At 36.1% G+C, this 12020-nt stretch overlaps 1 protein-coding gene across 1 annotated transcript; it reads right to left on the bottom strand.

The window, feature by feature from the left end:
• Positions 1 to 2163: 2163 nt before the first annotated feature.
• LOC308267745 (olfactory receptor 51B6) lies at positions 2164 to 3102 on the bottom strand (the record flags this gene model as incomplete). Its single annotated transcript, XM_080702638.1, has 1 exon — positions 2164 to 3102. One exon carries the CDS (start codon positions 3100 to 3102, stop codon positions 2164 to 2166), a length of 939 nt encoding a protein of 312 aa, XP_080558764.1.
• Between the last annotated feature and the right edge of the window lie 8918 nt (positions 3103 to 12020).

Raw genomic sequence — 12020 nt, 5'->3', positions numbered from 1 at the left:
CCTGATTTGAGAATTAGCCCTTCACCAAGAAGATGATTAATTTTCAATATCACATAGGAGTAGTAAAGAAAATACAGGGAAGGTGGTCTTTTTGCCTCAAGTTTTTGGAAGAACTCCCAGGACCTGTGCACCTTAACTCCCAGTGAAGTTTATGCAGATACAGAGCTCACTAGAAAGTACCGCAATGATCCATCATGAAAGTGTCCCCACCCTCCCCACCTTGACTTTGCTCTTGATTCTGCTGGGGCCATCATGGGCCCAGATTTCTGCTCAGTTTCATAGTACTTGGCTCTACAAGAATAAATTCCTAGCTTTTAAATTTCTTTTAAATATTTTTTCTGACCTACCCATCCCATATTTTCAATATAAGAAAGGACATAAAGGGAAGGGAGAAAGTTCTGGGGAATCCATTACAATTTCACATTTACAGACTATATAAAATATTGCGATTTTAAAATCTTTTATACTAGTGTTATACAGCAGGCCTTAGAATCACCAGAGGGGACATAAAGACAGATTTTCCTTGATGTGGTTTAGATCCCCCTGAATTCATTCCCAAGAACACCAGGGAGGAAAAAGTCTAACTTAAGGAGTTATGATATAATATATTTCAGATTATTTGATAATGCTACAATTTAGGTTGTCTATATCTTAGGACACATTATAAGACACAATAAATGATACATAGAAGAATCAACAGACACATAAAAGTCATCGATCATTTTAAATTTAATTCACTAATTTAATAAAGTGTATTTTATTAAAATAATTTGTATGGCAATCTTTGTGTAATACAGTAGTGATGAAGAACATCCTAGAGATATGAAAGAAAAAACTACACATAATTTGGACAATTATACAGCCAAGTTAAGTAAGCAAAACATAAACTAAAACAGTTCATTGTGTTGATCAGATAAAAATTATTTGCTGTTCTTGAAACTACTATAAAAACATAGTTTCACTTTTGTCTTCCCTAAATACTCATAAATTCCCAGAAGTACTGGAGAATTATCTTTTTATATAAAGAGTAAATGTGGAAGCTGTAGATCATTTTGAGTATTGCTGTGAAAGAGCCCAGAGAAAGAGTACATCTATGTGAAGGGGAGTTACTAGTCACTGGACTCTTGTGTAGTCCTAGTATTTCATCCTGTCTTTGTCTTTTGTACATACAAACTTTTAAAATTCAACTTAAACAAACCTTGTCATTTGAGTCATAGATACTGTCTTTTTTAGAACTGCAAACCCATCCCCCATGCCTCGACAGTGAACAGAAGCAACTTTGAAAGATACTCAGATCCAGAAACGACCACATTCTCTTCTGTCACAAACATTGCCTCCGCTTTCTCACTTTTTCCCCATCTCAAACACACGGCCAGCTCTTCTTCAGATCTAGAACTGGCATATACTAGGAACATGCATACAGTCTTATCCATGATCATTTTAAAACTGAATTTTTAATACCAATTTTCTATATGAAAATACTTATTTCTCTTCAGTAGTATCTAATAGAAACCAGTCAAATCAATAGTTTAATAGATTAGTGATTATATCTCTGTTGCAAAATTGTTATTCTCAGTGTTATTATTTAATAAATGTTTATAAATTTTTAAGTAAATCAGATATTCATAAAAATATATTTCCTTAGAGTCACTGTGCTAAATTTAGACAGGGCAATATTCATTTCTCCACTCAGCACAATTTATAGAAACGGTAACTCCATATGAGCAAGACAACTAGATACATGTGTGAGGTTAAAAATATCCTATTTATACATATCTGGGACATTGTAAACAGCCTTCATAAGAAAATGATGGGTTTTGATTCAAATATATGTGACCCAAATAAAATCTCCTAATTAAGAAAAATATTTGTAACCCATACTGTAGACTTGAAAACCACATAAGTATGTATGTGTTAGGTGTCAAAGGTCACCAAAAAATATGAGTTTCATTCGGAAAAACATTAGAGTTGGATACTTGAGATGTGCCCTTAATATTGTATACATATTAGGCATATAAAATCAGTAATACATGGCAAAGGTACGATGATCTAAATAGCAGATGGCCTGGTTTCCAATGAAATATTTTTATCTACAAGTTCCTGCCTACCTTGTCAACTTGTCCAAGTTCCAAGAGTTATTCCTCAGAAAGCAGTGAGTCAAAGTCATGCTCTAGAACAAGGTAGAGAGAATAAGCGAACTATACCACTCTGAATCTGTTTGGTTTTAATGCTGTAGATGACAGGGTTCATGAATGGGGGGAAAAGGAAGTAGATGTAGCTCATTGTGATGTGGACCACATGGGGAACATGTTTTCCAAACCTGTGAATGAATGTCAGACCAACTACAGTGACATAGAAGACCAGGATGCAACAGATATGGGAGACACATGTGTTGAGGGCCTTGGCCCGTTCTTCTCTGGAAGCAATGCCCATGACAGTCTTGAGAATCAAAATGTAAGAAAAGAAGATGATGAGAAAGTCTAACAGGACCATTGCAAATACAACCACAACTGGGTAGAGTCGATTGAAGGTGATGTCAGCACAGGCTAGCTTGATGACATCTTGGTGTAGACAGAATGCATGTGAGAGAACATGGGATCGACAATAGGGAAGCCAGTGCAGGCGAATGATTATAGGCATAATGGACAGCCCAGCCCTGGCCAGCACCCCTACCCCTATCTTCATGACCCGCGTGTCAGTAAGGATGGAGGTATATCTTAAGGGGTTGCGGATGGCAATGAAGCGGTCATAGGCCATGGCGAGCAAGACCCCTGACTCCACGATAGAAAGGGTGTGAATAAAGTAGGCCTGAGAGAAGCAGGCCCCGTGGCCAATCTCCCTGTGGTTGAACCAGAGCACACTCAGCACCGTGGGCATCGTGGTCAAGGTCACTCCGAGATCTGTAGCTGCCAACATAGCCAAGAAATAGTACATTGGCTCATGAAGGTTATGGTCATCCCTAATGAGAAAGAGGAGGGTGCCATTGCCAAGAAGTATGGAGATGTAGGTCAGCAATAATGGGATGGAAATCCAGTGATGTGCCTTCTCCATGCCTGGGAAGCCAGTAAGCAGGAACGGGGAGCTAGTGGTGTTGAACCACATTGCCAGCACGGCAGAGAGGAGAATGTCCTCTTCTGATAAAGTAATGAGAACAAACTACTTAAAAGTTTGTCCTTGAGAGAGCTTCCTGTTCTTAAGATGTTTATTGGTCCTGACTTCCAGAAACAGCAAGGATGGTAGTTTAGTCATTTGTTGAAGACTCCTAGGTATTGTTCAGGTCTTAATATATATAGTTTTTAGAAAATACACTGGAGATACTTTATGGGTGTAGAATAGGCCTTGTTGATGTCTTTATTAATCCTATAACCCAAACAAAATGAAATAAAATCACCACTGTTCATCAGTGCTATAATAGTGTTGGAACTCACAGGACATTATTCATGGTGCTCTTCCTCAGTACTGGCTGTATTGAATGTGGATGTAATGTTTTTTCAGAGCATATGGGACCTATAAGATCATTAGAGAAAAGATTATGAGTGGTATTTGAAGAGCAGATTTGAACATTCTATGTCTAATGTGCAAACTAATAAAATAACACAGGTGATTAGTTTTAAGGACTGATTTCTGTGCAATATGTCTAGAAGGAAAACTCTCTTGATAAAGTCTAGAGACATTTGTGAGGCTACAAAGTAACATAAGACTGACATACATGTTTGTCTCCAAAACAAATAAACTGCTGAGTTGTCTAGCATTATTATACATAGATGTTGCTGCATTTTTAGAAAATTCAGAATGTTATAGATATAAAATGAGAAACAAATGCCAATTTTATAATAAGTGCTTTCAGACACTATTTGGCAACAAACTATTATTGCATTTTGAGATGTAAAATAATAATTACTTATTTAGACAAGCTCAAGTAAAAATTTTTAAGTTGTGGAGTCTCCTGGAATTTAGTAAAATTGAGTAGTCTCTGTGACTTATTAGAATAATAAGATATCATCTTGTTCAGACAACTAACATCTGGGAATAAGGTATGTGGTAGTGTTATTGACCAAAGAAGAATGGAGCAGCCTCCTTCTCCTTCTTCTCCTTCTCCTTCTCCTTCTCCTTCTCCTTCTCCTTCTCCTTCTCCTTCTCCTTCTCCTTCTCCTTTCTCCTTCTCCTTCTTTCTTCTTCTCCTCCTCCTCCTCCTCCTTCTTCTTTCAGTACTAGGGATGGAACCCAGGGACATTCGACCTCCAAGCTACACCCCCAGCCTATTTTTTATTCATTATTTTTGAAACAGGGTCTCATCGAGTTGCCATGGGCCTCACTACATAGCTGAGGCTGTCCGCGAACTGCAATCCTCCAGTCTCAGCCTAACAAATGTTGAGATTACAAGCGTGCACCACCACGCCCACCTGGAGCTGCTTTCATTAATGGTTGGTATGTACTTTACATCTCACATGATATAAAAAGAATGTCCAGGTGCAAATTTTTGCATGACTCACATGATATATTTTTGACCACGGGGAAAAATATCTCCAAGATTACTGGGCTTTAATCTTCAGAAGAATTTGGTTGCAGTTTCAGATCTGCTGCTTTCTAAAAATAAGAAATTGCGAAAAGTCATTTCATCTTAAAATTTGGCGTCATCTTCTGTAAATGGTACCAGTGCTATCTTTCTAAATCCAGTCATGCTTTTGACACAAACTTGAGGATAGAATAGAATTGCTAAAGGGAAAATCGTTTGTAAGGAGTACATCTTTCTTCATTTTTGAGTTTTTTGTTATTGTGGCAGAGATTGCAGGGATACACATAAAGATTATTTACTCTGACATGTGTCAATAAATAATCTAATTTTCTTAAGGAGCCTGTGAAATGGATATTAGATGAAGAGGGGATTTAGACTATAAGTGAAACTATTTTTTAATTTATTTTTTATTGGTGCAATGTATTCATACATCATAATGGTATAAAGAAAATACTTTTGTAGACATACATACACACATCACCCAATTAGCCCCTACCCGATCCCCACCCCGTTCCCTCCCCATCCCTCCTTCCCATGCTTGGCTTAGTGGTTGACATCTAGTTTTATAGCAATTTATCCAGTATTAATGATGATAATCTCACAAAACAGTTTCATTTGTCTGATACCAAGCTTTTGATGACTTAAAGATAACATTTCAATATTTCTTTTTGCTTTCTTTCTTACCAGAGAATATTTTTTTCTTTTCTTTTTTTTTAGGTGAAACTATCATACATTTATGTATTTATTTTTCAGAAAAAATCTATCCTGATATGGAATATGGACTCTAGATACCCAAAACAATCTCAAGAGCAAAGCTAGAAAATGTATATTTTCTGATTTCAAACCATATAAAGCTACAATAATTGAAACAGTGTAGTACTGTTCTAAAGGCAGATATATAAACCATTGGAGTTAAATAAAAGCCTAGAGATAAATTCTTCCATATATTGTCAAGTTATTTTTGACAAAGTTTCCACGAACATTTGGTGGAGGAAATAATTATCTTTTAACTTAATATTGTTGAAAAATAATAATTACATGAAAAAGAATAAAATTGGACCCTTGCCTAACACATATACAAATATCAACTCAAAATAGATAAAAGACCTAAATATAAATCATTAAACTCTAGTCCATCTGAGCAGCAGACGCTGTGTCTGCGCAGTAAAAGAAAGAACAGTGATGAGAGTGAGAACTCCTGATTTAGCTGAAGAGCATTTTGACCTTGCATCGTTTAGACTAAGGGAGGTCAGAGAAAAGCAACTCTCTCTCAGAAAGCGGGAATAGGAGAAATAGCTACCTTCTGCCTTTAAAGATCCTGAAAATACTCAACATGTACAGGGAGTGGCAAATACAAATATCATATACCTGAGATGTACAACATGAGGTTTTGATGTTTGTATTGTGAAATGGTGACCATAATCAAATTAATATGCCCATCACCTAACATGGTTACTTTCTTTTTTGTATTAAGAGTGCTTAAGATTTTCTTTCAGCAAATCTGAAGATTAGCTTAATAAAACTAGGGGGAAAAGATAACTTAGAATATTAATACAAGTAATTGCATATACTAATATGAAAAATGGGCAACAAGTGAATAATAAAAAGGGAAATAAGCAAACACAAAACAGAAGAGGTGGAATCAGAAAGGAATGATGATATTGAGAAGCAAGCATAAAGAATAAATAATTGTTCAATTTTCATCATGTATCAATGCACTGTAGCATTGCATGCATTTTATTAGAATCCTTATAATAGTGTACACCTGCCATTTCATAGACTTGTATTGGTTATATATAAATGAAGATGAGCCATTGGTCAACTATCAGTGTCCTTTCTTTCCATTGTGGAGTAGGAAGACTTCGGGCACATGTGAAATCTTTAGGAATGCAATCTTGTACTTCCTTGTGTTTTGTGTTGAATAGATGAGCATTTTTACTTGTTTGCTCAGAGATGTCTCTGTGGAAAATAAAACTACTTGTGAGTTCTGAAACAGTTAAAGGATCCTTTCCAGATTCCCCTGTTTTGCAGTACACGTGTCTCATTAATGAGAAACTAATTTCTAGTCTCAATTCTGACATATAAAAGGAGGTACTATATAGAGCCACAGCAATTCAACTCACATACTTATCTTTCATATATTCCCTCACTTTCCTTTGGACTCTTTTTCTTAACTTTTCATGACACTCTTATACTTTATTCTCCTTCCATTTTTATCTCCTAACCTTTGGCCCTCCTTTTGCATAACTCAAACTCTGATCTATATTTTTTTTTTTTTTACTTTTTCTGTTTGGCTTTCCACGGCTCCATTCTCAGTACTTAATTAATGGCACCATGCCTACCATATAATTTGTGCCTATTCTTTCTCAGGGAGACTATGGTTTGCCTACATGTACTAACTGTTTCTCTGACCATCATACTTCTCTGCCTTTAAGGAGATTCTTAAGTCAGTGAAGCACATAGATTGACTATACATCCTATCCAGTGGTTGATTCACTCTGAATGTAAAGCTATGAATCTCTAGACCGGGAAACTTCCTCACGGTCTTTATAGAGAACATGAAAAGCAAAACTTTACCCTATGTTCCATTCAGAATGTATCGACTGCCTATTTATAACTGTGAATTTTTTTAGGGGATAAAGATACACAGCTATGTGGACCGTGAAGCCTGATTTAGGGGCACACACAGCTCAGGATCCATCTACGCTTCATTCTGACCTGTCTTCTTGATCTCATGACTTTTTTTTTTCCCCAGAAAGTGAACTAATGTTGAATTACAGAGCTCCCTATCCTCAAGAATTTGGAAAAGATTCTAACTTTTGAACTTAAGTGAATTCCATAGAGAAAACCACAAGATTAGAATGTAGATAAAAACAGTTAAAACTTTAGACAGAGAAGATAAAAAAGTAGAAACATATAATCATTCCCTTCCTCCTCCATCCAAACTCCCACACTTTTCTTTGCTGCATGTGCTACATAATCTATCCTTAGGCTTACTTTGCATATCTGAAGAACCCTTTATAAAGCTAGGTTTTAGAGATGTAAGAGTCTTTAGTACTCATGATTATTATCCATTTACATTCACAGATAACATTATCATTTTCCTCTTGTTGAGAAACCAACTACTTAGTCCTTTTCTTACTCTGTTCTGGTGCCTGCTCCAAGACTTCAGTGAAAAAATTTATTACATACCACCACTGATCTGAAATTTTGTTTTCTTCTGTTCTTCACTGCCATTGTCCTGAATTTAAATCTCTAACATTGTGAAGGATTTGATTAGAACACCAACTTTTCAGAATCTGCACACAATTTGGGCTGTTAGGAGAGTTTATCCTAGAAGCATTTCCCCAGGGACCATTCCTAATTCAGGCCACCCAGTGCCCCTCCTTCACGATCTTCCTTTCTTCCCTCCCTGTCTGTCTCTCTCCTTCTATCATCTTCTACCTTATTTACCCATGAGCCTTGGGGATTTGGTGTTTGAACAGCAGGCTCCAAGATGTCTGCCTATGTCCTAGTTTTGACTTCAGCCCTATTACTAGGAGGGTGACTTATGTCTATCATAATATAGAAACAAATTAGACCAGCTAGAGAGATTTGAACTGAAGAGGAATTCTTGGAGTAGTACCTTCTCTGTTGTCCTTAAGAAATTCAAATGTATATATATGGAAATTAGAGGAGAGTAGGACATCAGTTTTGTTGAGTAAAGAGTTCCTTATAACCGTATAATTCACCTTCTTTTCTCTAGTTTATTTTATTTTATTTTTTTTTCTGTATTGGTGATTAGACCCAGGGACCCTACTACTGAGCTACATCTGCAGCTTTTGTTATTTTGTAAAAAATTTGATAGGGGTCTCACTAAGTTGCCTAAACTGACTGTGAATTTATGGTCTTCTTTCCTAAGCGTCCAGAGTGGAGTCATTGGGTTTACAGGCTTGAGCCATTATGTCCCACTCGCTTCATCCTTCACCATTTAATCCTGATGCATGACTGCGGCCAGTGTCAGCCCAGAGCCCTATCCCATATAATTCAATTTCAAGAAAGGGGAGCTGCCCTTGTTTTCCACATATCTGCTTTCTTATGACTTTTATTCCTATGTTGCCTATAGGAAGACAGGGGAAGAAGAGGAGGAAGTTTTAATAAAGTTATGAGTAAGGTATGGAAGACAGGTATCATAACACCAATAAGTTGGTGGCCAGGGTCTCACTCTTACCCTCCTTTCTCATAGTTAATTGTCAATACTACACACATGTGATTAAGAGCATGAATGTTCTCTATATATATTCTAGATATTAGTCCTCTATCAAAGGAGTAGGTGGCAAAAATTTCTCCCATTTTGTCAGTTCTCTGTTGAAGTTCTTGATAGTTTCCTTTGCTGTACAGAAGCTCTTCAGTTTAATGCCATTCTGCGTATTGATCTGTCTCTTGGTTTTTTGTGCCTTTGGGGTCTTGTTGAGGAAGTTTTTACCTGTGCCTATGTGATTTCACCTAACTCCAACTAGAATGGCAATCAATAAAAAGACAACAAAAATGCTGGTGAGGATGTGGAGAAGTGGGAACTCTAATACATTGTTGGTGGGATTGCCAATTAATGCAATCACTTTGGAAAACATTATGGAGGATCCTCAAAAGAATGGGAACAAACCTACCATATGATCCAGCAATATCACTTCTTTCCACTCCTCAAAATAATGGAAACCAGATTACCAAACTAATGTATACAATCTACGTTCATAATAGCACAATTCACAATTGCCAAACTATGGAAACAGTCAAGATGCCCATCAACAAATGAATGGACTCTAAAACTATGGGGTTTGTACACAATAAAATTTTACTCAGCCATAAAGAAGAACTAAATTACGTCACTTACAGGGAAATGGATGGAATTGGAGAACACGAAGCTAAGTGAGATTAGTCAGGCACAGAAAGTAAGAAATCAGATGCTCTCTCTAATATGTGGAAGCTAGGGGGGAAAAGGGTCATAGGAGGAACTCTAAACAAGAGAGGAAAAACCACAGATAAGCAAATAAAGAGGCCTAACTGGAGGGGGGAAGAGGGAAATTCCCTAATGTACATAAAGTACATTCACAAACATATCAAAGTAAATCAGCAAGCCAAACATGAAAAGGAGGAAGAGAGGAGGAAGGGTGAGAATTGGGTAAGGACTAAATGAGTGATGTGTGCATGTGTGCTTCTACCATCTTGTGCTCCATTAAGATTCATGACTACAAGGCACCAATAAAAAAATAAAAATAACTGGGAATGGATCCACCATATGATCCATCTATACCACTCCTCATTTTTTCAAAGGAATTGAAATAATATTTTAGTGTTACATACATATCCATGTTTATAGTAGTACAATGAATAATAGCCATATCATAAAATGAACCCAGGTGTCCATCAAGAGATAATTGAATTGAAAAATTATGGGATATACACAAAATGGAATTCTACTCAGCAATAAAGAAGAACAAAATAATGTCATTTTCAGGAAAATGGATGGACCTGGAGAACATTATATTAAGTGAATCAAGCCAGCCATAGAAAATGAATTTTTTTCTCTCATATGTGAAATCTAGAGAATAATTGGGATACAAGAAGTACTTTAGATAATAGTGGAGAAACCTCAATGGAGTAGAGTGAGGGAGTGGTCTAGGGGAGGGTGGAGGTTGGGGGAGAAAGAATTGATAAAAGAAACTTTTCCGTTGATATTATGTGTGTATGTGAAATTATCGATGCTAATCTCAATATCGTATGGGGAAGGGGAGGGAGTTGTAAGGAAACTGATGGGGGCTTACCAAATATTACGTGCATATATGTAACTATCATGAATTACATTATAATATGAGATTACAACAAAAAGTTTATAAAAAGACAATGTGGCCTATATATAAAATGTAATTGTATTCAGTAATGAGGATGAATAATACTCCACAATCTTTATTGATGCATCCAGATAGTAAAACAATATTGAATAGATTTATTCCTCCTAAAATATTTTTTTCAAAATTATTCTAGCTACTCTAGGTCATTTGTATTTATATATTAGTTCTATTTTACGCTTTTATTGGTTCACAGTAATTATGCATCACAGTGAAGTTCAAAGTGACACAAATATAGATGCATGCAGCACTTGGTCTATTTCCTTAGAACTAAACCCCACTCCCACCTTTCTCCCCATGCATGTTAGTGAGATTGTTATTGATGCCTTCATATATGTGCATAATATTATTTAAACTTTTTCCTATATCAATTCTCCTTCCCACCTCCCTTCACAAATCCCCTTAGATTATTATACTGGTTTCTTTTCTCATTTATCTAAAGTTTCTTTTGTTTTCTCTTTTCTCTTCAGCTTCCACATATGAGAGAACAAAATACAACCCTTGACTTTCTAAGACTGGTTGATTTTACTTCGTATAGTATTTTCTAGTTCTATCTATTTTCTTGTAAATGACATAAGTTTGTTCTTCTTTATGGCTGTGTAAAATTTCATTGTTTTTTCTTTATCCAGTCATCTGTTGGTAAATACCTGAGTTGGTTCTATAATTTGGCTATTGTTAATTGTGCTGCTGTGAACTTGTATTATGCATGTATCAGTATAGTATTCTAATCACATGTGGCATATAAGCATAGTGGAATTTCACTCAGCCATAGAGAACAATAAAATTATGTTATTTTTCAGGAAATTGATGGAATTAGAGAATAACATGGCAAGTGAGATCAGCTAGTCTGAGAAAGTCAAGGGTCAAATATTTTCTCTCATACATGTAAGCTACAGAGAAAATGAGGAATTTTAAATAATTAAAAAGAGTAACGAGTAGAAAAATGTAAGGGGAATAGAAATAGTAAGGTAGAGTAGAGAAAAAGAAGAACTGATTAAAGAAACAATTCAAATTATGCTATGCCCATGCATGATGGTGTCACTATCAATGTCACTACAATGAACAGAGAGAGGTGGGTAGCAGGGTGGGAGTGTTGATGAAGGTTGTCATCTCTGAATGAAAACATGCATAGAAGGGCTTCTTTCCCTGAAGGGAAACACACCAAGAATTGTGTGCTTGTTTGTATGACTTTCAACCTCACTATGATGTATTATTATAATGCATCAACACAAGTGAAAAATAAAATACCTCATTGCTACATTCATGAGTCAATACATGCAGATCACATAGAAAACAATGGGCTTTTATTCAATTCTGATTCCTACTGTAGATCTGAGAATCACATATGTATGTATATATCAGATGCCACAGGATGATCAAACAAGTGTGAGTTACCTGGGGGAAACTGTTAACATCAGAATTGGTAATAACTAATGCTACTGGTATAATGAACATATACTATGCATTTGACAATGAGAATTAAATTTCTAAGATAAAAAAATATAGGTAACAGAATGGTTGGTTGGTTTTCATTGAAATGCTTTACATAGTTGTTCCTGCCTACACCGTCAACTTGTACAGGTTCCAAGAGGTATTCCTCAGAGAGCAGTGAGTCAAAG

Source organism: Muscardinus avellanarius (genome assembly GCF_963383645.1).
Source record: "Muscardinus avellanarius genome assembly, chromosome: 1".
In the NCBI taxonomy this organism is placed as follows: Eukaryota; Metazoa; Chordata; class Mammalia; order Rodentia; family Gliridae; genus Muscardinus; species Muscardinus avellanarius.
This window is presented reverse-complemented; position numbering and strand designations above follow the sequence as displayed.